The 25,829-nt window shown below is 51.0% G+C and overlaps 13 protein-coding genes across 14 annotated transcripts; 7 read left to right on the forward strand and 6 right to left on the reverse strand.

The window, feature by feature from the left end:
• Positions 1 to 122: 122 nt before the first annotated feature.
• Positions 123 to 2,129, reverse strand: AA0111_g12470 (hypothetical protein; the record flags this gene model as incomplete). 2 transcript variants are annotated; one of them, XM_028646454.1, is made up of 1 exon in its annotated part: positions 123 to 2,129. In XM_028646454.1, one exon carries the CDS (start codon positions 2,127 to 2,129, stop codon positions 123 to 125), a length of 2,007 nt encoding a protein of 668 aa, XP_028499919.1. The 2 variants fall into 2 exon arrangements, with proteins under 2 accessions (XP_028499919.1, XP_028499918.1); XM_028646453.1 differs by having other exon boundaries at positions 123 to 995.
• Positions 2,130 to 2,361: 232 nt separating this feature from the next.
• Positions 2,362 to 3,177, reverse strand: AA0111_g12471 (hypothetical protein; the record flags this gene model as incomplete). Its single annotated transcript, XM_028646455.1, has 1 exon — positions 2,362 to 3,177. The coding sequence occupies one exon, from the start codon at positions 3,175 to 3,177 to the stop codon at positions 2,362 to 2,364; it is 816 nt and encodes a 271-aa protein (XP_028499933.1).
• Positions 3,178 to 3,991: 814 nt separating this feature from the next.
• AA0111_g12472 (KRR1 small subunit processome component) lies at positions 3,992 to 5,145 on the reverse strand (the record flags this gene model as incomplete). The annotated part of the gene is made up of 3 exons (XM_028646456.1): positions 3,992 to 4,399; positions 4,460 to 5,029; positions 5,086 to 5,145. The coding sequence occupies 3 exons, from the start codon at positions 5,143 to 5,145 to the stop codon at positions 3,992 to 3,994; spliced, it is 1,038 nt and encodes a 345-aa protein (XP_028499920.1).
• A 538-nt stretch (positions 5,146 to 5,683) lies between these two features.
• On the forward strand, positions 5,684 to 6,715 carry AA0111_g12473 (hypothetical protein; the record flags this gene model as incomplete). The annotated part of the gene is made up of 1 exon (XM_028646457.1): positions 5,684 to 6,715. One exon carries the CDS (start codon positions 5,684 to 5,686, stop codon positions 6,713 to 6,715), a length of 1,032 nt encoding a protein of 343 aa, XP_028499934.1.
• Positions 6,716 to 6,880: 165 nt separating this feature from the next.
• AA0111_g12474 (hypothetical protein) lies at positions 6,881 to 8,259 on the reverse strand (the record flags this gene model as incomplete). Its single annotated transcript, XM_028646458.1, has 4 exons — positions 6,881 to 7,081; positions 7,157 to 7,741; positions 7,811 to 7,905; positions 7,959 to 8,259. The coding sequence occupies 4 exons, from the start codon at positions 8,257 to 8,259 to the stop codon at positions 6,881 to 6,883; spliced, it is 1,182 nt and encodes a 393-aa protein (XP_028499936.1).
• Positions 8,260 to 8,477: 218 nt separating this feature from the next.
• Positions 8,478 to 9,938, forward strand: AA0111_g12475 (putative aminomethyltransferase; the record flags this gene model as incomplete). Its single annotated transcript, XM_028646459.1, has 2 exons — positions 8,478 to 8,833; positions 8,921 to 9,938. The coding sequence occupies 2 exons, from the start codon at positions 8,478 to 8,480 to the stop codon at positions 9,936 to 9,938; spliced, it is 1,374 nt and encodes a 457-aa protein (XP_028499935.1).
• A 697-nt stretch (positions 9,939 to 10,635) lies between these two features.
• On the forward strand, positions 10,636 to 11,894 carry AA0111_g12476 (Cyanide hydratase; the record flags this gene model as incomplete). The annotated part of the gene is made up of 4 exons (XM_028646460.1): positions 10,636 to 10,665; positions 10,718 to 10,971; positions 11,030 to 11,591; positions 11,649 to 11,894. The coding sequence occupies 4 exons, from the start codon at positions 10,636 to 10,638 to the stop codon at positions 11,892 to 11,894; spliced, it is 1,092 nt and encodes a 363-aa protein (XP_028499938.1).
• A 780-nt stretch (positions 11,895 to 12,674) lies between these two features.
• AA0111_g12477 (hypothetical protein) lies at positions 12,675 to 13,529 on the forward strand (the record flags this gene model as incomplete). The annotated part of the gene is made up of 1 exon (XM_028646461.1): positions 12,675 to 13,529. One exon carries the CDS (start codon positions 12,675 to 12,677, stop codon positions 13,527 to 13,529), a length of 855 nt encoding a protein of 284 aa, XP_028499937.1.
• A 117-nt stretch (positions 13,530 to 13,646) lies between these two features.
• On the forward strand, positions 13,647 to 17,065 carry AA0111_g12478 (hypothetical protein; the record flags this gene model as incomplete). Its single annotated transcript, XM_028646462.1, has 2 exons — positions 13,647 to 15,449; positions 15,500 to 17,065. 2 exons carry the CDS (start codon positions 13,647 to 13,649, stop codon positions 17,063 to 17,065), a joined length of 3,369 nt encoding a protein of 1,122 aa, XP_028499921.1.
• A 960-nt stretch (positions 17,066 to 18,025) lies between these two features.
• Positions 18,026 to 18,328, forward strand: AA0111_g12479 (hypothetical protein; the record flags this gene model as incomplete). The annotated part of the gene is made up of 1 exon (XM_028646463.1): positions 18,026 to 18,328. One exon carries the CDS (start codon positions 18,026 to 18,028, stop codon positions 18,326 to 18,328), a length of 303 nt encoding a protein of 100 aa, XP_028499939.1.
• A 771-nt stretch (positions 18,329 to 19,099) lies between these two features.
• On the reverse strand, positions 19,100 to 20,416 carry AA0111_g12480 (hypothetical protein; the record flags this gene model as incomplete). The annotated part of the gene is made up of 1 exon (XM_028646465.1): positions 19,100 to 20,416. The coding sequence occupies one exon, from the start codon at positions 20,414 to 20,416 to the stop codon at positions 19,100 to 19,102; it is 1,317 nt and encodes a 438-aa protein (XP_028499922.1).
• Positions 20,417 to 22,207: 1,791 nt separating this feature from the next.
• Positions 22,208 to 24,094, forward strand: AA0111_g12481 (hypothetical protein; the record flags this gene model as incomplete). Its single annotated transcript, XM_028646466.1, has 4 exons — positions 22,208 to 22,691; positions 22,752 to 22,889; positions 22,947 to 23,208; positions 23,305 to 24,094. 4 exons carry the CDS (start codon positions 22,208 to 22,210, stop codon positions 24,092 to 24,094), a joined length of 1,674 nt encoding a protein of 557 aa, XP_028499923.1.
• A 312-nt stretch (positions 24,095 to 24,406) lies between these two features.
• Positions 24,407 to 24,758, reverse strand: AA0111_g12482 (hypothetical protein; the record flags this gene model as incomplete). The annotated part of the gene is made up of 3 exons (XM_028646467.1): positions 24,407 to 24,460; positions 24,512 to 24,652; positions 24,708 to 24,758. 3 exons carry the CDS (start codon positions 24,756 to 24,758, stop codon positions 24,407 to 24,409), a joined length of 246 nt encoding a protein of 81 aa, XP_028499924.1.
• Positions 24,759 to 25,829: the final 1,071 nt, after the last annotated feature.

The raw sequence follows: 25,829 nt of genomic DNA on the forward strand, positions 1-25,829 counted from the left end.
TCCCCACCTGCCTTATGTTTCTCGAACACTGTAGCTGGGGTTAGCGCATTGAACGATAGCTAAGGCGTCGTTGATGATATCCTGACAGGTTCCGATACCATGCGTGGTGGTAGCGCGGCAGCTCACACAAGCCTCAGCCGACGCCTGACAACCCTCCCGCTCTTGACCAGGTCGGCAACCTCGCCATTCATATAACCATACACAAAACCTTCACCCACAACCCACCACGCGTCTTGTGTCTGCTTCCTCAGGACAAGCGGAATGCTGCACCCGAACAGAATAGCAACAACATCGCCCGGCCGTGCGCGACACGGTGCCACACCAACATAGCCCTGTTCGGTGACCATCAACCGACGTGCTTTCTTCCGCACAGTATCGTGAAAGCGCGAGAGAAAAGTGTCGAGCTTATCGTTCATCTGGTGCATGGGGTGGGACGGCGGTCGATGGTGTGTTGGGGGTGGCGATGTGAACTCGGTGGGTACCTGCTTCACCAGATCCTCTAGCGATGTGGTGCCGAACAGGAGCTTCCTGTTATGCTCGAACCATGTAGAGAAGCTCCAGTCGACTGGGTCGCCATCGATGCACGCATGGCAAAGGAAGAGGAAGTCGGTGATGTAGTGCACTGGTGCTTGGAAGCAGAGGTACTTGTCCTGGCGGTCGATGACCAGAGAGCGTGCTACAGATTCGAGCCAATCCATGGGCAACATGGTAGCTCTTGGTGCGCTGCGCTGCTCTCGTTGCGACTGCACCAGCTCATGGCCAGTCTCGCTACAGACGAAGCTCTGGCATCGTAATTCCTGTCCGTCAAGTCCTCCAAGGCCATGTATGGTATCTAAGATGACACCATCACAGTACAGATCCTTCAGATCACCGGAGAAAGAGACGCTTGCTTCTTTCCTCAAGCGTGATCCAGGCGCATCATATGAAGCTTTCCACCGCGTCGACCGCAGTGGCCTGAAGTTTCCAATTTGTTCGCAGGCACTTTGGCTTGCCATGAGCGGTACAGGTGAAGCGAAGTCAATGGTCGTCCTCCAATCTGGAGTCCAGGTGGGTGCTGCATCTTTAGTACCCGGATCGCTGACCGCGGCGTGGCGGCAGAACAGATGCGTGAAACAAACAATGTCCAGCGATTTGTGAGCATGCCAGAAGGAGCGAACAAGTTTCGCAAATTGATGCGCAACATCGGTGGTATATTCGGCGGGTCCTATGAGCTCTCGATCCTTTTCGCTAATCAGGCCAAGAACCGAGTATATGCGGTCCCTGCTGTCGGTCGCGGAGTGGTTGCCAAGATACGCCATGATAGCAATCAAATTGATGCCGACCGAGGCTGGTTTAGTGAACCATTGATGAATGCGACGACGATTGAACGCTCCATCGAATAGCTTCCGCGGTACGAGCTCGTGTTCAAACTCTTGGCTGATGGTGCTGCAAAGAAAGATGCTGTAGATTGCAGTCTTGAACCTTCCGCGGCTAATGCTCGCCATGCCACAGTATAGCTTCGCCTCTTTCGGAAGTACAAACTCTTGCAGAGTCCACACTCTTGTCCACCACGGCCTGGCTAGCAGCGCGCTGACAGCAGCGCACTTCTCGGTGAACTCAGGGTTCTCAAGCTTTTTGCGCATAGCGATGTCGTCTCCATTGAATGCGATCTGTAAAGTGGAGAGGTAGTGCATAAATTCGATTGCATCTGTACAGTCGCTGTCTCTCTCTTTCTCTTCACCAAGCCATACTATCGCTCTTCTTGCCCTCTTGTAGATGTCGGCCATGATGCGAACCTGTTTCTCGCGTTCGCGGCTGTCGTCGAGGTTGATACATAATGAATCGATCCACCACCAGTCACTAGCTTTGAAATCGCTGTGACGAGTAACCATCTTTAGAAAGGGCACAAGACTGTCCAATATAGGCAGTGTTCCAGTCCTCACATTAATCGTAACTCCCGTGTACTTCCGCTCGCCCCACACATAACTGGCTGTATAATAGTGAGGTGCACCAGCGATCGGGAACCGCCGTAACTTGCCAGTGAAGATGCCATCTTCAGACCGCGAGAAGTGTAGGAGACGGATGGAAGTTTCATCGACAGGTTCCGCGAAGGCTGAAGCGCTGGGTCGTGAAGGCGTGCCAAGTTCCATAGGGGTTCATGATGCAGGTGGGTGGTGCCGGGAGTGGCTGATCCAATTACCACCCCACACTCGCTAATTCTTGGCGGCGCCCTGTACGTCGTGAGCGGCGCAACGACTTTCCAATTACGATAGTCGACAGCCTAGTAGAGCACAGCTTCAATATGATGCTATTCACATCGAACTCAGTGACTAGTGTCTAGTTTGTTTTGACACGTTGCATTCTCGATTGAAACGCGACCGATCACTCTCTCCTCCGCCTCCAACTCCAATGCCCCTCCAGATCTCCTTTAAACCCCTCCCACATCTTCCAGTTTTCCGTCCAAACCCCGTCTTTCATCTGAATAGCCTCTTGCGCCTTCTCCGCATAACTCAACGCCTTCTGCCTATCACCAACAGCACTATATGCCAGCGCCGCAAACCCATACGGCATGTCCATGAAACCCTCAAGACCCTCTCGGCGATAGAGCGATAGCAATTCTTCCGCCATGTCGACCGAACCGGAAGAGGAGGCGGACGACCAGTCATTGAGCTTCTTTTCCAAAATCCTGATACGCTCAAGCGTAACGTCAGAACGGGGATCTGCACACCTCTTACACGTACACATGAAATGAAACCCCTGCTGCAGATGCTGCCGTCGAACGTCCGTTTCCTCCAGCGGACTCGTGTAACTTATCGTGATCTCCTCGCCCTCAGCGATCGGCCGCGTCACACGCACCGTATGTGTCAACATATCCGCATCCACCACATACTGCGCATTTGGCGCGCACGCGTGATTCAACCTTGATGTCTCGGGCCACACGGCCAGATGATTTGCGCCCCCGAGCAGGATCTGGAAGGTATTCGCTTTAACAATGTCTTGGACGCGCACCCTCTCATCTCCATACACGGTCGCTAGGGAGAGGAAGTTTTCTTGGAGTGTCGGTGGGAGTTGCGAGATAGCGGTGCGCCAGAGTGTTTCGCGGTCTAGGGTCGATAACTCGGCTTCTAGATAGGCGATGAGTGCTGGTGTGTGACTTGTTACGACGTCGCCGAACGCAAGGGGCCTAGTGGCTAGCATGCCGATACCTTTTCCTGGTATTTCAGTCGCTCGATACACGTTTGTAGGTGTGTTGATATTCCGCGCTGCATGAATCGATTGTTCGAGAAACGCCGGTAACACAGCGAATTGCCGGGCAAGACGCGGTGTCGTCACGATTGAAATCCCGCGTCCTCCAGCAAAAGTAGCGTGTGTGTAAACGCATAGTGTGTCGTCGATGCCGGAGAAATGTGGCGTGCAGACTGGGTTGTGAGTCAATGGTTCGTAGATATCACGCGGTTTCGCCTGCACTTGACCCAAAGGAGAAAAGAATTCAGCGCAAAATGCGTAGGTTTGTGATGCGTCCAGTGAGGTTTGAAAGGCCAAGTTGTAGAGGGGACTTTCTTGCCAACATGGTTGACGTTGCAGCGTCCATGGTACCAAGTCGACCGAGGCGACATGTGCTAGGATAGCAGACAGATTCCGCATTATGTTACAGATTTGAGCAAGGCAGTGAGTTATTTGGCCCGGTATCGAGGCAGAGTCGCAAGAACATGGTGAAGAAATGTCAACGTTGCACTGCGGCTGATGTGTGAGGTTCGCATGTGAGACACAATATGTTTGAGCGCATGTCGCCAAGTATAGAGCGCCAAGCAATGGCCTTAAGCCCGGTAATCATAAGAGAAACGACATGTGATGGTGGTAATACAGAATTGGGTATTTGAACTTATCAAGCTAACCTAAGCACCTGTCAATGCTTTTTGTGGTGTTCCCTAGAGGAGAAGGAAGAATACGCCTATACTCCACGACCTGCAGCGTGTCGCTGTAACGTCGGTATTGCAATGCAAAATGTGGCTCAAGCATCGCCGTTGGCCTCGCCCTCGGAACTGCGCTTCTTCTTCTTCTTTTCCTTGCCTTCGCCCTCTTCCCGTTTCCGCTTCTTTTCCTTCTTCTGCTTCTTGTCGCCATCTTCTTCTGGTGCGACATATTCCATCATCCTTTCCCTGCGCTTTGCGTCCATCTTGTCCTTCATCTTGTCTTCCCTCTCTTCCTGTACTTTCCTCTCTTTTGCGTGCTTGCCCAAGAAGTACTCTCCGCTCTCGATCTGCAGATCCACCTTGCTCTTCTCCTGGGCCGGCGGGAACGGTGTGTATGTCTTCTTTGTTTTGTCGGTAACCTTGTGGGGTACGCGGCGCTTGCTGAGCGAGCGCTTTTTGAAGTTGGGGAGGAAGCGATCCCAGCTCTCGTTGACTAGCTCTGGGTCCTATGTGGTGGCGCAAAGTCAGTGTACGTCGCATATGCAGTTTGTGCTTCCACGACTTACCTTGGCGAGCTCCTTCTTGATCATAAGCTCCTTGATAGCGTAGATGGGATGGATGTTGTGCATCGTGTCCTCGACGATGCGCCGAACCTGCTTGAGGCCCTTGTAGGGACCCATGGCAGCGACGGTGTTTCCCTGTACCAGCAGATAGGTTTCGGTGAGTAGCTCCAGTGCTTTGAGCGTCGATCCGTTTGGCCCGAGAATACGCTGCCGCCTCTTGACAAAGCGATCCTTGTTTCCAACTAGATTCCGTATCTTGATGATATCCATAGCCACCTCGTCGTCGAGAATCTTGACTGCTTGTGGTGCCGGCACGCTTCGCGCAAGCAGCTTGATCAGGTCGCGCGCATTCAATATCGCCGCCGGGTCATATGTCTTTTGCGTCGTCCATACCGTCATGGAACCCTCAACCAAGTTGAGCTCGCACCCAACACCTTGTTTCTGCAGCGCCTGTGTGATGAACTTCCATGACCCCTTCAGATACTGTTCGCGATACTTTGGGAAAAGCGTGCTGAAACGCGACTCGTCGGTGAAGGCGCCGGCCGTATTGTCCTCCGGCTTAAAGGGCTCAATCTGCGCGAATGTCAGTCGTGAGCTCTCGGAAGCGCGCAGATTCGGCGCAAACGTACCTTCCACTTGTCAATATCATCCGTGTCCCAGGGCTTCTCGGCATTGTGTGTAGACGGCATCGTGGGTGTTTTGGGCGTGGGTCGGGCTTGTGATTGGGTCCAGGTAACTTTTTTCCAGAAAGTTGCAAAGGCCGCGCTAAGGTTCTGCCACCGCCTGGATCTGTATAGGCTAACAGTCACATGACGCCAAGGATGAGAGCAGCCGAGTATATATGGGTCCCATCCCCTATTAGCTTAGCTCGTGGGACTCAATACATACCATTACGCCCCATCCATCACTCTACCCTAACTCCGCAATCTCACGCTTACCGATCGTAACGTCTCACTTGGTCTACGCCCGCCGCTGGTCCGTACATCTTGTGATACCAAGCCACATAGGCAATTCCAAACATACACGGAGTAAAAATCGGCCTTAAGGCACAGTCGCCCAGCTTGTATACTCTGTAAATATGGTTTCGTGTATAATGACCCACGTACACGCATTCTCCAACTCCAACACATCATCCTTAGATTGCAATCGTTGAGACCTTAACCCATTGCATTCCATCCATCTTTTCCCATCCCCTAAGTTTTTGAACCGTCATCCCCAGTACTCAACATGGCCTTGTACACCACCCCAGAATTCACACGCTACGCCGCTGTCCACCAGAATCCCAACGGCGAAGGCGACGCCCGTCCCACGGCCCTTCAAATTATCAATGACAACGGCCTCGAGGGCAAGCTAACCGACAAGACTATCTTAATAACAGGCTGCTCCTCAGGCCTAGGCGTCGAAACTGCTCGAGCTCTTGCTGCCACAGGCGCCCACATCTTCTGCACTGCACGCTCCCTCGAAAAGGGCCAAGCAGCACTCGCCGATATCCTGTCACCAGGAAAAGTCGACCTACTCCACCTAGATCTCGAGAGCCTAGCTTCCGTCCGCACATTCGCTGCCGAGTTCCTCGCAGCCAGCCATGGTAAACTCGACATCTTGATCAACAACGCAGGCGTCATGGCAATACCCCAATCGACAACCGCCGATGGTTTCGAGACGCAATTCGGCGTGAACCACCTCGCCCACTTTCTGCTTTTCCAGCTGCTCAAACCAGCCCTCGTCGCTTCTAGCACGCCTACTTCCGCCTCGCGCGTCGTCGCCGTATCGTCGCTGGGCCACCGCTACTTCGCGCCCACCCTGTCAGATATGCAGCTGCGAGAACCCGGTGCGTATGATCCTAATCGGGCATACGCGCACTCCAAAACAGCAAACATCTGGTTCGCAAACTACATCGATAGACACTATGGCTCCTCCACGACACATCCCATTCATGCTTTGTCCCTCCATCCAGGTGGTATATGGACAGGCCTGCAAGACCACATACCTGGAATGGAAGCCATGAAAGAGATCCCCGCAGTACAGAGGTACATGAAGAGTCCCGCGCAAGGAGCCGCGACGACTGTTTGGGCAGCTGTAGGAGAGTGCTGGGAAGGCAAGGGAGGTGTTTATCTAGACGATTGTCAGGTCTGCCCGCCGGTGCCACAGCCGAGTTATGGATTGGTAGATCGGGGATATGAGAAGTGGGCGTATGATGTCGAGAGCGAGGAGAAATTGTGGGAGATGAGTAATGAGCTGGTCGGATATCAAGAGGCGTAGAGCGTGCATGTGCCGCCATCACTTTCGGACATGGATTCCAGTGGCCATGAGATGTAGGATGTTCATGATTCCGCGTTCACAGAAAGCCATCTATAAGACTCGAGACACAAGTCCATGACCAGATTATGCTATCAACTAAACCCTCGCTATCTTTTTGCCGTCACACTATAGCACCTCGAACTCATAGTACACATACGCCGTGTACTCCTGATCACCCATCTGACCCGCTTGCGCCATGTCAGTCGACAGTGCCTGGTCGTCCTTCTGAATCCGGCCCTTGCTATCGCGGCCAAAGGCGTTGCCACCAAGGTATGAGTACGCGCCATCGAGATTCGACTTTGCCTTTTTCGCTTGCTTCGCATCGGTCTAGGTGCCTCGCGTTAGTACATGTCCAATACAAAAATCCCACACACTGAGCTCGTCAAACACGCGCAAACTCACCTGAACGATTCCCGCGACAAAATCAAGCGGCAAGCCGTATCGCAACACCGTCTCAACAAACACTCTCAGCGCGAGAACATGGATCCAGATCATGGCGCTCTCGCTGTACCCCGTTCTTCCCAGCCGTAACGCCTCGCCCCACAACTTCTTCTCGTCCTTTGCTAATTGCTCCGCCTCCTTGGCTTCTTCCTCCTTGTTGCCCTCCTTGTACTGGTAGTCTCTCGGTGTCCACCGCTTTTCTCTGCACTTGTGTACAAACTCGGTGGAATGCTTCTTAAATGTCGTGACGGCGAACAAGGTGAATTCGGCATCCTTGGCGAGCTCGTTGGCGGAGCGGGGAACCACCATGGGACATAGCTCCTCGTAGTCCTTATAGAAGTCCTTGACGTTGTTGTTGGGTACGGCGATGAGGTGTGTGTCGAGGTACTCGGAGTCGCGGACTATGGCTTTGGGGTTGACGACGTTGACGAGAGACTTGGTCGCGAGGTTTCCGGTGCGTTTGCGCTCGGCGGCTTGGAGGGCGGACTTTGTCTGGTTGTACTGGCTCATCTTGGACTTGACGTCGTTGTCGACGCCTTGTATCTCCTGTGCTTGTTGTCAGCCGTACTGATCCACAGAACAAGAAGGATTAGGTTAGGGTCAACCCTAACGCACCTTCTGCAGAGCGTCTATGAGGTCTGCAATGGGCTTGTCGGCCCGGTACTTGACCTTGTTCCACTGGAAGTTGCGCAAGTACTGATCAACAGGCTCTACATCATGTGAGCTGCCAGACGCCAATCGCATACGGCCCGTGTGCACATACTGTCGTTTATCGTCTTCTGCTGCTGTATCTTGCCCTCGTCGCCGTCGAGTATCTGCCTCAGGCTGTCGCCCACCTTGGCCACGACCGCCTCGCACGCATTGTTGAGCTTGGACAGCTCATCGGCCTGCTGCACCAGGGCATCCAGCGTTCCGATCTTGAAGTTGGGAATCGCGAATGGGGACGTGTTCCCCACGTCATTGGTTACGGTGGAGCGCAGCGCTGTGAGGGCGTCCTCGGCGTGGTTTGAGGGCGAGATGGACGTCGGCAGCGACACCAGCAGGTACTTGCTCCCCTTGGACATGGTTGCGGCGCTCTGTTTTGGGGCGATCGGGACGCGATATAGGCGGTTATGGGAACGATGGCCGTTTTGGTGGATGGAATCCAGTCGGGGGAGCTTGGGCCTAGTCGCGGCCTAGGGTGCTACCCTGCCGTCATTGGTGTCTTATATAGTCCGCCGTGAGTACCCGCCAGCAGCGAAACGACGCAACTTCTTTGGCAATTCCTCCTCACCCACCCAACATGGCCTCGAAGAAAGCTGTCGTTGCCCTGCGTCCGGCCGCCAATGGTCTTGCACCGCTGGTTTGGAGGCCAGAATGCTCGCGCGTCGCGACTTACTCCACAAGATCGCGTGCAACCCCAGCCCCACGTCCCCGCAACCTCACACGCCTATCGCAGCAACACGTCCGATATGCTTCGTCGGGGGCTGCAAGCGAGCAGCCGGCAAAGACGGGCTTGTACGAGCTTCACAGCAAGTATGGTGCCAAGTTTGTGCCATTTGGCGGATATGCCATGCCAGTCCAGTACAGCGACATGAGCATCATCGACTCGCACAACTGGACACGCGAAAAGGCCAGCTTGTTTGACGTTGGACATATGTAGGTAACAGCGACTTCATACTTGCTCTGCGTACTCACCATCATTCCCACAATCTTCCAATCATGTTCCTGCGCTAATCCATCCAGGGTCCAGCACCACTTTTCCGGGCCAGGCGCCGAGGCCTTCCTCGAGAGCATAACACCCTCGTCGCTATCTTCGTTACCTGAACGCCAGTCCACCCTGTCTACGCTGCTACACTCCACAGGCGGAATTGTTGACGATACAGTCATAACCCGTCTGCCCGATCGCTTCTATGTCGTCACAAATGCCGGCTGCAGGGAAAAGGACACTGCCTACTTCAAGACACAATTAGAAGCCTGGAAGAACGCACACTCCGACCAGTCTGTAGAGTGGAACATACTCGATGGACAGGGTCTTGTCGCCCTCCAGGGCCCGTTATCCGCTGAGATACTCTCTCGCGTTCTAGACGACAAGTCCAAGCAGGATCTTCAATCGCTGTACTTTGGCCAATGCGCAAACGCTGTCATCAAAGGCACAGATGCTCAGGTGCTCGTCAGCCGGGGCGGATACACTGGTGAAGATGGTTTCGAGATTAGCATCCCCGCCTACGCCACCGAAGCCGTAACCCAGTTTTTGCTCGACTCTGCCAAAGATGAGCTGCGTTTTGCAGGTTTGGGTGCGCGTGACACGCTGAGACTAGAGGCGGGCATGTGCTTGTACGGCCACGATCTTGATGACACGACCACGCCAGTCGAGGCCGGACTATCCTGGATCATCGGCAAGGACCGCCGTGCAAAGGGCGGATTTCACGGCGACTCTGTTATCCTGCAGCAGCTCAAGAAGAAGTCTGAAGGCGGTGGTGTATCACGGCGTCGCGTTGGTCTTGTCGTAGAGGGATCGCCTGCCAGAGAGGGTGCCGAGATTATCGACGAGGCTGGGGAAAAGATTGGCACCATCACATCTGGCTGTCCTTCGCCTACGATGAAGAAGAACATTTCCATGGGTTATGTCAAAGATGGTATGCACAAAGCAGGGACCGAAGTACAGGTTGTCGTGAGGGGGAGGAAAAGGAAGGCTGTCGTGACCAAGATGCCTTTTGTTCCTAGCAAATACTTCAAACAGCCGGCAAACATCAAGGCATAGACCTGGTGTTTAAGCATTCAAGGATGAAGAATTCAACATGTAGTGTTCTTTTTGCCTCTTTCGTCTCCACGTACCTGCGATGTTCTGGACTATCCGTGCCCGAGCTTCTGCCGGGTTACAACCAGACGCGTAAATCACGTCGCAAACTGGATCGCTGCTTCATCGGCCTTTTCATCAGTGTCGAACACGCATTACATCAGTCACGGTGATGGTTCGGGTGATACAGGACGCGACGCGGCGACATGCCGACCGGCGCCGTACTGATGCCGCAAAGACTGGGTCACGGCATCTCCGGCATCTACAGTATCAACGCTAGCAACGAGGCATCGACGTCCATGTTCAACATCAGTCCACTGTTTTGCTACACGGTCCGGTCGCTGCAGTTGCTTCATTTGTTTCTGTGGCTCTTGGTCGTTTTCGATAGCGGCAAAATCACACCATGTTCAGGGAAGTACGTCAATTAACCGGCAGCAGGGAAGATGCTCCTGGCGCTGGGACTGACAAACAATGGAACATCGAGAAGGGTCGCCAGGTGCAGGGTGAATGCTGTGTGACGAGAGGGAGAGGGGTCTGTACATGACGGTATTGGTATATAAGAAGTCGTCAAGGCCCTCTGGTTTAAACATCAATCATCGCATATTTGACTTTTAACTATTCTACAATACACAACACGCTTCGATACGAAACAGCTTCCATCATGCCTCTCACCAAGTACAAGGCTGCCTGTGTTAGTCCCCATCATTGTCCCTCTTGCCAAATTCTAGCTGACTGAGTAACAGGTCACCTCCGAGCCATGTTGGTTCGACCTTGAAGCCGGCGTCCAAAAGACCATCAACTTCATCAACGAAGCCGGCGCTGCAGGTTGCAAGCTCATTGCCTTCCCTGAAGTCTGGATCCCAGGCTACCCTTACTGGATGTGGAAGGTCAACTACCAGCAGTCGCTCCCCATGCTCAAGTCGTACCGCGAGAACTCGCTGCCCATGGATTCAGAAGAGTTTCGACGGATCCGCCGTGCGGCGAGGGATAACCAGATGTAGGATCTTTAGTACCTACGAGCACCACGAAAGGCATGTATCTGATGTTGAGTGTAGCTACGTCTCGCTCGGTTTCTCCGAAATCGACCACGCGACGTTGTACCTGGCGCAGGCCTTGATCGACCCCACTGGCGAAGTCATCAACCACCGCCGCAAAATCAAGCCCACACACGTTGAGAAACTCGTCTACGGCGATGGCGCAGGCGACACATTCAAGTCCGTCACACAGACCGAACTCGGCCGTCTCGGCCAGCTCAACTGCTGGGAAAACATGAACCCGTTCCTCAAATCGCTCAACGTATCAGAGGGCGAGCAGATCCACATCGCCGCCTGGCCTGTATATCCTGGCAAGGAGACGCTCAAGTATCCTGATCCCGCTACCAATGTTGCAGACCCGGCTTCTGACCTGGTCACGCCGGCTTATGCGATCGAGACGGGCACGTGGACGCTGGCTCCGTTCCAGAGACTGAGTGTGGAGGGCTTGAAGAAGACGACGCCTGAAGGTGTGGAGCCCGAGACTGATCCCTCGACGTACAATGGCCATGCCCGTATCTACAAGCCAGATGGTACCCTCGTCTGCAAGCCAGACAAGGACTTTGATGGTCTGCTTTTCGTTGACGTAAGTCGTCGAAACCCACTCTAATCTTCCTTGTTGTTGGACTAACATGTGGTGCAGATCGACCTCAACGAATGCCACTTGACCAAGGCGTTGGCTGACTTTTCGGGTCATTACATGCGTCCTGATCTCATTCGTCTACTTGTTGACACCCGTCGCAAGGAGCTGGTTACTGAAGCCGACACTAATGGAGGTATCGCTTCCTACACCACTCGTGAGCGTCTGGGCTTGAACGTCCCACTCGATGCACAGGCGCCTAAGCCCAAGGCCAAGGTTGCTGACGCAACTGCCACTACTGCAATCTAGGCTTTTCCAGGATGTGGTCAGAGAACGTCCTCGTGCAGATTCTGCAAGAGAAATGTAGGCCTCAGCTCGGAAGTAAATGAATATATCTCCCCACTCATACAATTGATCCGCTGTACTCGCTGTTCAAGCGTTGATAAGTTCCACATTGTCTCCTAGCGCTCGGCCGTAGAATTATTGAATGTCCTATAGCTGTGGCGGTCTAAGTCTTCGAAGATCACGATTTAGTGAGGGGCTGCTCTAAACGTTCTAAGACGACTACCCGCAGCCAGCTGAAGAAGCGCAGGAGACCGGTCGTGCAGATTCGCGCGAGCGGGGTCGGCTTTCGACAGCTGCGTTTGCGGAATGTCCCCACCAACTATCCAGCTGGCATCTCGCTTGCTGTCCCTCCATCTGGCGAGAATACGGCCCGCCCGGCTATTCCGTTTCCCATCCGCTAGAACCTTGACGATCAAATGCGTCTCGATCTCAATCCGGCTCAAAGACTCCCAGTTTCCAGCACACAAAAAACCGGAATTGTGATAATGCACATGGATCAATCGGATGTCCCGCCAGTAACATGAGAGCGTGTCAGTCCTTCAGCCGTACTACTTACTGTGGAACCGAAAGGACGCGAAAAAGCAACACTCACGCCGGCCTAGTACTAATGAAGACCAGGCTGAACAAGCCGATCATACAACAAAAGGCTCCCTATAACTAGAGACACCTAGCCGCCTGAGCATGATAATGCATCTATAGTGAAGATTCATCTCCTTCACACTGTCCCAGATCACGTTTGTCGATATGTCAGCAAAGATATCATCGCCCGTCGACGGCGAACTGGACTTCATTGTCAGAGCACCAACGCCAAAATCATTGTCCATCGAGGATGATTTGGACGTCGCATGGGCCAAAGCCGTGAAGAGGTTCAAAGATGCTTCCAAGGCAAACTACCCCGACAAAAAGATGTCGATTGGGGATGTGCTCGCCAGCATGAACACGCAAGACGCGAAGGAAGCAACCAAGACGAGGGCAAAGGCCATAGTCTCGAATATTCTGAATTGTATTCAGCTTTTTGGAGAAGTTGTCGCAAGCGCCTCGAGTGCCGTCTTCTCTCCAAGCCAACAATGCTTCAACGCCCTCAACTTCGTCATTGTGGCCGTACAGAAATACCAGAAGATGTTCGAAGACCTCACCACCCTTTTAGAGCGTGTATCGGTGTTCATCGGAACTCTTCGCATCTATCTCGAAGAAAAGAACGCTGTCAAGTTAGATCTACGACTGCGGCCAGTCGTTTATCGAGTACTTGAACACTTCATGGCGATAATGACGCTAGCGATCAAACTCACGGACCGCAAAGGACAATGGAAGGCGGGCGCGAAAACCTTTTTTCTTGGCGGAGATGGAAGTGTCACAGACGCTCTGGCTACGCTGGAGACCCTCGTATCGGAGTTCGTGCAGGTGCAGGTTGCTGTGATTGGTCAAGATCTTTCAGAGGCTGCTCGCGGCATCCGAACCCTGGATGGCAAGATGGACGTCCTGGATGACAAGATAGAATTAATTGCAAGCAACATGGAATGGCGAGATGAACGAGATTGGATCCAAGACGTTCAAAACCAACTTCGAATACGGCTACGAATTGATGAAGGCGAGCCTTAGCGAGACCATCACGACAAGATCAGCTTGCAGCGTACCAAGGATACCGGCAATTGGCTCTGTAAGGAATATGACAAATTTGCTCAGTGGCGCGACACGGAGACTGATGGAAACAATGTAATGATCGTCACGAGTGGCCCGGGCCGTGGCAAGTCATTCCTGGCGTCGGCTGTTATTGATCATATCAAGGATTCGAAACTCGACTCTGAAGGCCTCACCCTACTTGCTTATAGCTATCTCCAGGCTTCCGTCCGCGAAGAAGTCAAAGCATCATCTCACAAAGATTCCAAACAAAGGAGTCGTGGCATGGCAGAATTGACTGGACAAGCAGCGATTAGTGCTTTGAAAAGCATCGTCTGGCAATTTTGCAAACTCGATAGAGATTACCAGGACTTTGTGTTTCGGATTTGTGAGGGCGACGAAGGCAAGATGGATGCCATTCGGATCTGGAATGATTTTGTTGTCGCTTATAGTCCACAGGGCAAATCAACATTCTTCATTGTTCTCGACGGCATGCAGGAGGAAGATAAGAACCTGCTCGTGTCCATGATGCAGTGTGCTCATGAACAAAAGAGTCAACTGCGCATTCGGGTCTTTGTCACTGCCGGAACTCAGAAAGTTCCGAGGAATGCAGTCGTCAACACATTCCCGCAGATTTCTCTCGATCCTGTTCCCAATCTCAAAGAACTGGTGTCCAATATTGATGATGTCAAAAAGATCGTCAAGTTCAAGCTTGCAGACACCTCGATATTCAGTCAGAAGAACGCGTGGAATCAGGGAGTACAGCAACGAGTACTCGACACTCTGAGTCGTCAGGTCCAGAATGACTTCCCACGCTTAAGCCTGGTAATCAACGAAATTGGGCAGTGCGTCAACTCTAGACAGATTGACAGAATACTTGAAAGACTCGACGAACCTATCGAAGTGAACCTAGGCCGGCAGATTCGCTCTTTGAATTCCAAGTTGGCGTTAGATGAGATAAAGGAAGTAAACGCTCTTATCTCTTGGTTGGAAAGTTACAAGACACAGTTTCGTAACTATGAAACTGATACACCATATTTGCTTGCTGAACAATACGTCGATGTTAAGCTGGGGATACCACGGCTTATACCTCTTTCTGAAAGTATAGCGCAACGGTACTACTTGCTGTTTGAAGTAGATGCTCGTGATCACATCAAGTGGCGCTATGAAGAGATCCAGCAGTATCTGAGAAAAGATTTCGAGGATCAGCAAACTCTAAAAGAGATACATAAGAGGCAAGGAAAACAATCTTCCACAACAGACCTGGAAGAGCTAGATCTCTTGGAGCTGGTCATACGAAACAATCTCAACACGGTGTTTGGTACGCGAGGCGCTGAGCTATTTGATCGATACGAGCTTGGGGAATACTTCATGTCGCAAAGAGTTCAACATACAGAGATGATCTGTGCTGACGAGAAGAGCAATCGATACTCGGTCTTGTTTGTATGTCTGCAGGTTCTATGCGAGGATGTAGGCAAACGACCAGTGCATGAACTCCGTTATCACGCTCGAAGAATGCTACATAAGTATCTGCAATGGGATACAAAACATAAACTGACGCCAGAGGAGAATCAATCAATTGGCCGATTCCTAGTAAAGCTACTCCGTAACGACACCGTCATAGATCGCTGGAGTCAAGACTCTAACTTGGGCATCGTAGCTTGCTTTCCATCTGACACAAAGAAAGAAGACGTGATCTGGGAATGGTTCAGAAAGATTAGGACATCTGGAGGCCTAGCTGGTCTGGAGGACCAAGAATGGTTTTCAAAGATCTCGAAGGAAAGGAATGCGTGCAAGCCAAGTCACTGGGACTACGCGATCGACAGGATTGTTGATGGCTGGTATACGCAGAAGCGCGATACGTGGAATACCATAACTGGTTTTCCTCGTGAAGAGGGACCTGTAAGTTATCATCCGGGTGCAAATTAACAAGTGTATTGACACCACTACAGAGGGAAGTCCACGAATGGTTACAGGCTAGAGGTCATAAGCTCGACCCAGTTCTGCTGATCAAACGTTTGGTGCAGGAGGCTGATGATGAGTATTATTACGGAGACCACAAGAGATGGATTTTGGAAAAATGTAACGGCATCATCGAGGAAGCAGAACAGGATCAAAGACCCAACGACACTATCGCATACAAGAGAAAGGTGGATATTTGGTGGGCTTATTTCTACAGCGCGAAGGTTCTAACGGAAGACGGTTCAAGCGCAGAGGTCTCTACTCAGGACAATCAAAAACCCGGCCCAACCAGCGGTCTCAAAGAAGCAATCAGGCGCCTCAAGACCGCAACATCCACAACGACCAAAGACAAAGATTTCCTTGAGTGTTACTGGACTAAAATGCTGCCATTGCTTGCCCGCTGCCAGCTTCTAGATCTTGACTTGGAGGGAGCTATGAATTCGTACTTGGAGATGATGAACGACGCAAGAAGCAGAGAGGCACTCAAGATGAGTATGCTTAGTCCATTCACGCCTGACCTGGTTGCCAAATTTTTGGAATCGGCCAGCGAAAAAAAGGTGCCTAATGCAGAGCATCACTGGCTTCATGAGTTGATTGCAAGTGTCGATTCCTCTGAGGCCGTTATCTCGATCAGTCTTGCGGCGTATCACGTCAAAGACTGGAGAAGCATTCGCGACACGATCGAAGCTGTGCTTCAGCAACTGAACACGGAGATTGATAACGTCAATGATGACTCGGCTGCCGAAAGAGATACCCCTACGCAAGACGATAGAAACTCCGACATTCGGCAGAAATGTAACACTCAGAGGTTGGTGAAGACAGTTTTAGCTTACATTCTTTGGCACAGAAGCGACAAAGCTGAAGAGCGCAGTATGGCGCTGGATCTTTGGACAGAGCTTGAGATGATAGACGTCTTACTCACAGTGCTTATAAAACGCTCTGAAGCCAGAAATTGGGTGGAACTCCATATTTCAGAAGATAATTATGAGAGACGGTTAACGGAAGCGATCTCCAAAGTCTGCGGTGCCTACCGGAACGTCCAGTCACCTGCATCCATCAGGTCGCACTTCATAGCTGCGCGATTATGCATGAAACTCGGATCTCGAAAACGGGCAGAGGATCTCATCTCAAAGATACTGGAGAACAAAATCTACCGCGGGGGCACAGGTTCAGACAAACAACTAGAGGAGTACGGCAAAGCCTGTTTCATCCTTGGCGATGACCAATGCGGCCACGACATATTCGGACATATGACCAAACATGACTTTGCCAAACATAAAGGATGCCATCAAATATGCGGATCGGAACCTCCAGATGCAGAAGCCGAGACGTATCTCTGCAGAGATTGCATGCGCCTTCTGAAGCCACATTGCTCCAATGCACTCAAAAGAAGTGTCTGGTTAGCAGGTTTCTGCGATCCAGATCATGATCGCATCACCCTTCAGCCTCCAATGGCCAAAGATGGCAGGAATGGTAGTGCTGCCATTGATTTGGTGCGAGGAGTCGGCAGCAAGCACGGCTGGCTGGACGCCGACAGGGACGACGAATGGGATTAGCGAAAGAATGATGCGTCGGAGATAGCCAAGTCAAGGGCATCGTTCCATAGTATTGATAAGGTGACCATCGGGACTCAAGAGCGAACAGTGCTGCTGAGTAGGCATCCTAGAAGAGCTTTTATAGCGCTTGTTTGCAACGCGCACGAAAGTCTTAACATATCGTAGATACAATTCATTGCTGTGGCGAGAACATCCCTTGTGCATTGCCCTCTATATATATCTGCATTGCGGATAAGGGTGCAAGGTAGTGTTGTGCGAACATAGCAGAGAGCCTGCTTTAAATGCGCAACTCTTTCAGAAATTAGCTGCTCAGGAGAGTTACCGAGATTGTCAATAGAGGTGTTGTTCTCGACGATTGTGGGTAATGACGGCACGTGCTTCTTTGGCGATGGATCTCTATCCCAGCTTTGCCTCTTTCACATGGACGAAAACCGGACTTGCTTGTATGGACGAACACCGGACTTGCTTACGTGGACGAAGCTCGGTACTGGTGTCGCTGAGGAACCTGCACAGCATGCTCGTCAGCCTTGACTATGTAATCAGTCAAAGACACAAAGAATAAGAGACAGCAAGAGTCATTGCAAGACTTTCCTCGGTCTCTTCATATCATCTAATCCCTAGTAGAAAACAGTGCAGTTTCTTCAAGTTAGAATGTGCTAAAGCTGCGTAGAATATCTAAGAACTCTAGTATAGCTAGTAACGCTGATACGTAAGATATGCATAGAACTACGGGATAGATTCCGTACCTCTTAGTAAGCTTTTTATTCTTATACACTAAGTGTTGTTGTAGTGGAGTATTCACGTTCTCCTCTCCACCACGCCACTAGTGGCCTTACTGGCTCGGATGTCTTTGGTTCCGCATCCTGCTATAAAATACTCCAAGAAAGAACATAGATTTCAAGACAAAATCTCAACAACCTCAGCAAACTCTCGACTCGTTTCATCAGGCGCATCAGCACAATGACCACGGTACCTGTCATCGGCGCCTCTGGCAAGGTAGGCGCGCAAGTTGTTCAGGAGCTTGATGCCAATCACGAAGGCATCCACGTACGTTTAGCGACTAGCCGCGCCGAGACCGCTGAACAGTGGCGCCAACAAGGACGACAAGCCGTCATTCTCAATCTCGACGACCCGAACACATTACCATCAGCATTGCAAGGTATCGACAGGCTCTTTATGGTTACTGGCTACACGGTAGACATGCTGTACCAAAGCAAGATGCTTATCGATGCGGCCGCAGCTGCTGGCGTTATAATAGTATAGCACTATAGTATACGCTAGATACTATCTACTTAGCTACTAGTAGTTAGCGGCGATAGAAACATAATAGAAGGAAGGCGGCAATAGTAGTAATACAGCGCGGTAGTGCTATACAGCGCATGTAAGGACATACGCCTCTTGTATCTATTGTATTACTAGATAATTGTATAAAGCGAGTACAAAGGCTTCTTCTTATAAGAACGCTTACAAACTACTAGACCCTTCTAAGTCTAGTAGCTTACTAGCGCTCTCTCTTGTTACTACTTAATAGAGCGCTTTCTCTTCTCTTTTCTATCTTTTGTCTGCTATTCTCTCTACTCTAAATACAAGCTATCTTCTAACTAGCTGCTCCTTTGTGCGTAAAGTCTGCCTTACAGCGCAGTTGTAATAGGCTAGAGCCTAATTAGCAAATTCTTAATAATATCTTAGTTATATGCGTAAGCGTACAGCTTGCGACTAAACGCGTTTAAATAATGCACAGGCTAAATCTCTAACTTTAGCTAAAGATTAATCTAGGTTGCTACTAATTACCTTTTAGCGTCTTAGTAGTCTATAGTTGTCTTTTCTATTAAAAACAATCTTAGTATACCTACCTGTGCGATAGCTCCTTGAGCGTCGCCCTTTACACCTATAATTACCTGTTCTAACCTACGCTCAACCTGCACTCGTGCCTCCTCTTCTCCTCTACAGTAAAGTACTAGGTCTACTTAGGTGATTCTTTGTTTATTTCAAGAAGCAAAACTATAGCTCTGATATATACTATCCAGCCTCTGGTCAGGATCTACACCACGTTGGGTCCATCATGTCTTTGAACAGTTCCCAGAGCTCACTGTCTGCCCCCTTCATCCCTGTGTTCCATACCTCGTCGTTGTCCAACTGATGAATCCAACCCCGCTCTAGCTCCCGTCTCTTCTTACCCCCTTCTTCATTCCAATCGTTGAAGATCCTCCTGAACTTCTTTCTTCTTGCTTCCACCTCTTTCATTAGATTGTTCTTGCGTTCTTCGAAACTGTGTTGTAATGCGCGAGGTAGAATCTTAGGTTGCGCTATGAACATGTCAACCCTATGTGTCTCTGCAGCATGCTGCGTCCACTGTCCAGCTTGTTCGAAATAAACATCGCATCCAAACATAGGGCAATGAAATGGCTCAGGATTCTCCTTGCCGAAATAATGTCGATCTAAAGCTTCGATTGCAACAGCCCCAAGGCCTGTTAGTTGCAACTGGATCCTCTCTTGTTTATGCAAGAGTCCCTTGAATTCACCAACTGGCCCATAAAATCTTTTAGGAGGCATAAGAACGGTCTTGCGTTCGAAATTAGGTGTGATGACTTTTCTCCATTCACCGTTATCTGCGAGACGGTAGAGTACTCTGTGCCAATTCTTTGCAACAGGAGGCGCAGTCCGCTTTTCGCCACCAGAGCTTACCTCCACTAGTACGAAAGGCGAAATCTCGAGGTCAATTGGGCATGTCTCGACAAGTACCTTGAGAGAACAGGCAATAGGCTCATCGTTTTGATATCGAATGGTCAGTGATTCCCAATTCTTGTTGACAACAACCTTTTTTCCGAGAGGAAAACTTATCCGAAAGGTCCTCCAAAACTCTCGGGCCTTGTCGTAATCAAGCTCTACTACATCGTCTTGAATAGGAGCTATCTTGTCATCAGAGCGCAAGTCGTACTCGATCTCCACATTTTGCACGTGAGCCATGAAGGATAGGTCGTAGCATGTATAGCCCGAGTGCCCACCCCCAAAGAGCCAGTGGGCTTCGACGAGATAGTATGTATCCGGTTCTGACCAGAACTGTTTTGCAGCTTCGATGCGAAGCATAGGTGTGTGCATTAACTGATAGAGCGTAGGCGCAGAACAGAAGTCCAGGACGCGCAGTTGAAGCTCTGTGGAAAGCTGGCTGAAGCGTGACAACAAGGCGTCTTGCGATGAAGTACAGGGTGGAGGGTTTTTATATGTGACGTATAAGTAGAATGGGATGCGTTCTTCGCCGTCGATTGTTATGTGGAGGTCCCAGTTTAGTGGCTTCGTCCATGGAGGCTTCGATAGCGTGGCGAGTAGGTTGCAAACGCCTTGCACCCACATTTTAGGCTGGTGATTGAGAAGCCTAGTAGACGCTCAAACTAAGGTCTTGCATTTGTCTTGTACGGTGCTCGTGTTTGGGGTGAAAGTATCACGGCCATCGTTGCAGATTTGTCAACAAGTCAATCTGGCTTGGTTCTTATCGATTGCACATCACCGACTACTGCCTGGGACGTGTCATAATGCACGGACCGTTTTGCTGTCTGTGATGTGCAGCCGATAAGAACTAAGCTAGATTGACTTACTTGTTGGCAAGTCTACATCGTTGACCGCGCGCCAATAATGATAGCGCAACGGGCAGCCTTGCGCATTAACAGTGGCACAGCAACACGAGGCTGCAGTGCCCGCCTCTTTGATAAATCCAATCCGCCATGTGCCTGAAAACCTGTGGCCCTAGTCCGGATAAGCCCTAGATACGAATTTGTTTGCACAATCGATCACCGTTCAGTAACTAATAATGCGCAGCCTGCAGTCGCTACCCCGCCGCTAAGCGCCATCACCGTTGCACTACCTATTCATCCCCGAGGCTCCCTCGCCAGAGTCGCCTCGTCGTCTCCTCACACGTCACAGTCTTACTTAGAGAAATGCTTCTTCTAACGTGCAGTGCCACAGGGGCACCTTTATGGATACTAAAGCACAACATAGCAAGCTTGGAAACGAAAAACGGTTATTCTTAGGTTAGCGTTGGGATAGAACCTAGTCTGCAGTTATATTGATGTGAGGCACAGCAATAAAGACCAGATGGAGAGGTGCCTGTTCGTACTGTAGGAAACCGTGTTGGAATCTTTGCGATAAATATTTATGTGTTTTGTAGTTGGAATCCATTCCGTGCTCCTATCTATAGAACAGTATATCTTTCTAGGAGATTGTCCGACCGCGTAAGGCAACGGCCGTTACGTTCGAGACTAAGCCTAGGCTTGCAAGCCTTACTGTAGAATGTGTAAAGTTTATGACATCATACGGATCGGAAAACACTATGACTTCCGATCCGTGCGGAACACGCCTGCTGAGAACAGCCAAGCTCTTTTGGCTCGCTTGATTGGACAAGAACATTCTCTAGCCTTGACGGATTGCCTGACCGACGCCCGAATAAGCACTTGTTTCGAGTTCTGCGGTGTTCAGCCATAGTAAAGTATTCTACGGCCGTAGCGCAGATTGGGTCCAATGTGGTTCGCGCCTATCTTTCGCACTGTAGTGCTGGCATAGGATCTGGGGGATACAGGGTCACCGTCGCCACAGTCTTGGCTAACACAATGCTCATTGGATCTTAGCAAGCGTGGAAATGGGTTGAACATCGCAGGCCTCGATACCTGGGGGCTTAGCAAGCACGCTGCATACCATCGGGGCGAGACGGGCATTGCGTAGCGGTCTTGGCACCACTGTTGTATACCACTTCGCCATGTTCAGTGACGGAATCTGGGTTGACTTTGGTAAGCTGAGTCACCTCGCCAAAAGGGTCTCTTAGCTATGCAGTTACTTGCGCAACGCTAGGAAAAACTATGCTGCTCTAGGAGGAAACCGCGACTTCGGGACCCAGCCAAGCACGCAACAACGAGATCGCAAGGTACAGCCCAAGCGTCGACATTGGCAAAACGAGTATCTATGATCGCGACTGAGGTTTTGTTCAGCCATGTACTTGATCGGGTCTGCCTGGTCGCAGCAGGAGCATAGTATATAAGCTCAACGCATACTCTGTTGTAGCAGCTACCAAACCATTATCGTCTTCCGCTACTAGTTTCATACATTCCTCGCATCGAAAGAGTGTCTACCTTGTTCATTGTCTTCGATCTCAACATGAAACAGTATCTGCTATCAACAACGGCACTCGCGTGCGTGAGTCTTGCCGCAGCCACGGAGTATTATCCTCCTGCAGGCATCCCACTCCTACCACTCCCCGACCTTTCCATCGCCCCCAAGTTCGATCCTGAGCCACTGAAGGCTGCACTGGACCGACTGAACAGTGAGGCGATTCTCTTCAACACGTCTTCCACCTCTTACTCGGTCTCGATAACCACGACTGAAGATACAGTTTTTGAGTACCATTGGACTGCACCAAACGTAAACACCACAGTTGGCGTCAGCGAGATCAATGGCGACACAGTCTACCGCATCTTCTCGGTGACGAAACTGTTTACCGTCCTTTCTGCATTGCTCCAGGAGGGATTGGACATAGACGGTCTTGTTTCTAAGCATGTACCGCAGCTTGAAGGCTCGAAAAACTTCGAGAACACGACTTTGCGAATGCTAGCCAGCCATCTGTCTGGCGCTCCGCGCGACGGTAAGGCTATGGCTGGAGGACAATGAACCAAGAAGACCACAGCTGACTCTTCGCACCTAGGCTACGCCTTCGACACCTCTCTTCGGGGACCTCCTGATTTCCTACAGGGCGAACTCGGCTTGCCGGAAAACACTACTGTCCCTGAGGGCTTCCCTATTTGCAATTCTATAGAATTTGGCCTATGCGCTACTCGAGAGGGTAAGAATTCCCCGAGAGCGTGCTACTGTCTACGCTCCTTACTGAACCTCATCGCAGAATTTTTCGAAGGAGCGCTCATAAGCAACTATGTATGGCCCGTCGGTCGTACTCCCGCATACTCAAACTATGCCTTTGTCATTCTTGGCTACGCCATCGAGTCTTTCACAGGCAAATCGCTTCGAGACGTTATCGAAGACAGCATCACGGGCCCTCTTGGCTTGAGCTCAGCGACTGGCCTGGACAGTCAGGATGCATCGCTGATGGTCATACCTGGAGAGGTCGATCACTTCGGTACTCAGGACATCGGGGAATGGAACGGGTGAGTCAGCTCAGACCCTAGCAGTCTACTCATACTCTATTACTCTCTACTTCTGATTAGAACCGAGCATCCGTACTAATTCGCCTATGCCAATAGGACTGCCGGCATGTTCTCAACGCCCAAGGACCTCGCCCGCTTTGTTCGTGGCCTCCTCAACAACGAGTTACTCTCGAGCACCGACATGGCCAAATGGTTGAAGCCCGCCTCCTTCACCTCTTCTTCCAAAGGCGAAGCTGTCGGCATGCCCTGGACCGTCTTGCGTCCCACAAGCCTTGGCCTTGACTCAGGCGAGAGACCCATCGATATATACACCATGCCCGGCGGACAGGGATACTACAACGCCTACGCAGCCATCATCCCGGAGTACCAGCTCGGCTACACCGTCAACGTGGCTGGTGTTGGCGACGATCCGGCGCTGCGAGCCCTGCTCGACCATCTTGTGCGCTACTCTGTCCCGCATTTTGATACCGTGGGCCGGAAGCAGGTCAGGGAAAACTATGCGGGTCGCTATGGTAGTAGTGAATCGGCAATCGAACTGGTGGTCGATGATGGTCCCGGTCTCAAGGTGAAGAGCTGGACTACTGGCGGCAAAGCTGTGTCGGATGCGTGGGTCGAGTTCTTTGGTTCTGCTGCGCTGAACGCGGTTGATGCAGACGTCAGAATCTATCCCATCGGGGCGGATAACCGTTGGCGCGTGGCATTCCGGGGCATTTCCGATATGAATAGTACCGGTATCTTTGAGGATGCTTGTTATACTTGGTTCAGTCATGGGGCGTGGCTATATGCTGGTCTGCCGGTGGATGAGATGGTGATTAGTCTTGGTGAGAACGGAACAGCTACTATGGTCAGTGTGCCTGGTCTTCGGCAGAATCTGGCTAGGTCTTGAATAGGGATGATGTTGTCGAAGGGCAACTTGATCAATATGGAGGCACGCTGGCGAACGGCAGCCAGACTCATCTACTGACAGCAATCATTGGATACTATCGCACTACCAAGTGCAAATCTCAAATCGGTCAGTGCGTTATTGAGGGCATCGCAATTTGAAAAGGGACAGTTAGCATTCGTACCAAATACAGGGTTGCCCTTTATGCTCATTCCAGCATTCGAGTATATAGTATGTTGCTTTTGGAAATTAGTAGATTGCTTCTGTCTGTGATGGTCTCGACGAAACTACGTGAGTTCCTAGCTCGCGATAACTCTAGCAAGAAGTCCTGCCTCCAGAGACACTGCAGGCAGCACCACCTGCACATTTCTGCAAACTATCAGCGCACCGCTCACAAACATGCTGTAAGACGCAACTTACGTTCTTGCAGGCGTACCACGTCTTTCCATCGGCGCAACATCCCGTGGCAGATGGGCAGTATCCCCACTGGTTGTTGGGATCACTGCCTTCAGCCAACTGGGCATGGTTCGTGGTAAAGTGTTCATCATGATCGAAGCATTGCTGAAATTCCAAGTATCAGTCTCTAGGAATGTCCTTTGGAAAGAAGGATACTCACCCAGGCGGAGACGGTGGCGACCAAGAGGAGTACGATTGCTTGGATCTGCATGATGATGGTGTTGGAGAATTGGATGATGTTTGTTAGGTAGAATTTAAAGTTGTGGACGAAGGTAATGGAAGAGATAGGCGTCGGATGGAGCCCTTCTTATCAAAAATCCAACGATCGCATATTAACCATATCCTGTCTTCACTTGTTGACTTCAGCCTTAATACATATGAATAGGTTAATATGTGTAGATCAGCCCCAGGTCCTTCTCGGGCCTATCGACACAAGCGTTGGGTCGTGCACCCGATTTGAACCACTATAGGATGTGTGAGTCCAGCGAAGAAACAAAACAAGCTCACAAGTTCTCCACATTTGGCAGCACAAGCTTTTCCGCTTGTTTGTGTCTAGTCGTACACTGTTTGGATGTGTATTGCTCATGCATTTCGGGTAGATTCTCCAACGCATTGAGCACGCCTCTGGCTCACCGTCATTTGGAATCCTCTGGACCTCTCTCCGTCCGTCTGGGATAAATTCTCGGAGCTTCAACCAATAGTATTCAAACAACAATTTAACAAAGCGAGTCAACCTATACCGTTCTCAGTGGTCCACGGCTTAATGCGCGGTCCAGCTCAATGCGGACGCTTCGGCGTAATTAGTGCGCGGTCCGGTGTAATGCACAGAGCACTAATTTCGCCATGTCTATCCTGTACCCCCTGTAGTATCTCAGGTGTGACTTTAGTCGCATCGCTTTTTGACAAGTTCACAGGGGTTATACATGTTGAACGGTTTGCGTTTATATCGTGACAGGCGTTGGATGCGACACCTCCTACCTGGGCGCCGAGACAGCGCATAGGATAAGCTTTCATTTCGGCTGGGCATTTGCATTCACTTCTGTATACAACGGCTAGCGATGAACGGGTAAGACAATACCACGAAGACAGGAGCACGTGAAGGTTGGTGTCATTGTCGTGATGATAGGGTAACCGTAGGCGAGATGTCAGCCGGCACTACAGTAGCGTGTCAGCTAACGCCCCAGGTCACTCAACGCCCCACCCACAACACAACAGCTTCATGAGTATTGCAGCTGTAACGCCACAACAAATCGTAATAAAGTTGCGCAAAAGTAGATTTATA

The sequence above is a fragment of the Alternaria arborescens genome (assembly GCF_004154835.1).
Source record: "Alternaria arborescens strain FERA 675 chromosome Unknown contig_81, whole genome shotgun sequence".
Lineage (NCBI taxonomy): Eukaryota > Fungi > Ascomycota > Dothideomycetes > Pleosporales > Pleosporaceae > Alternaria > Alternaria arborescens.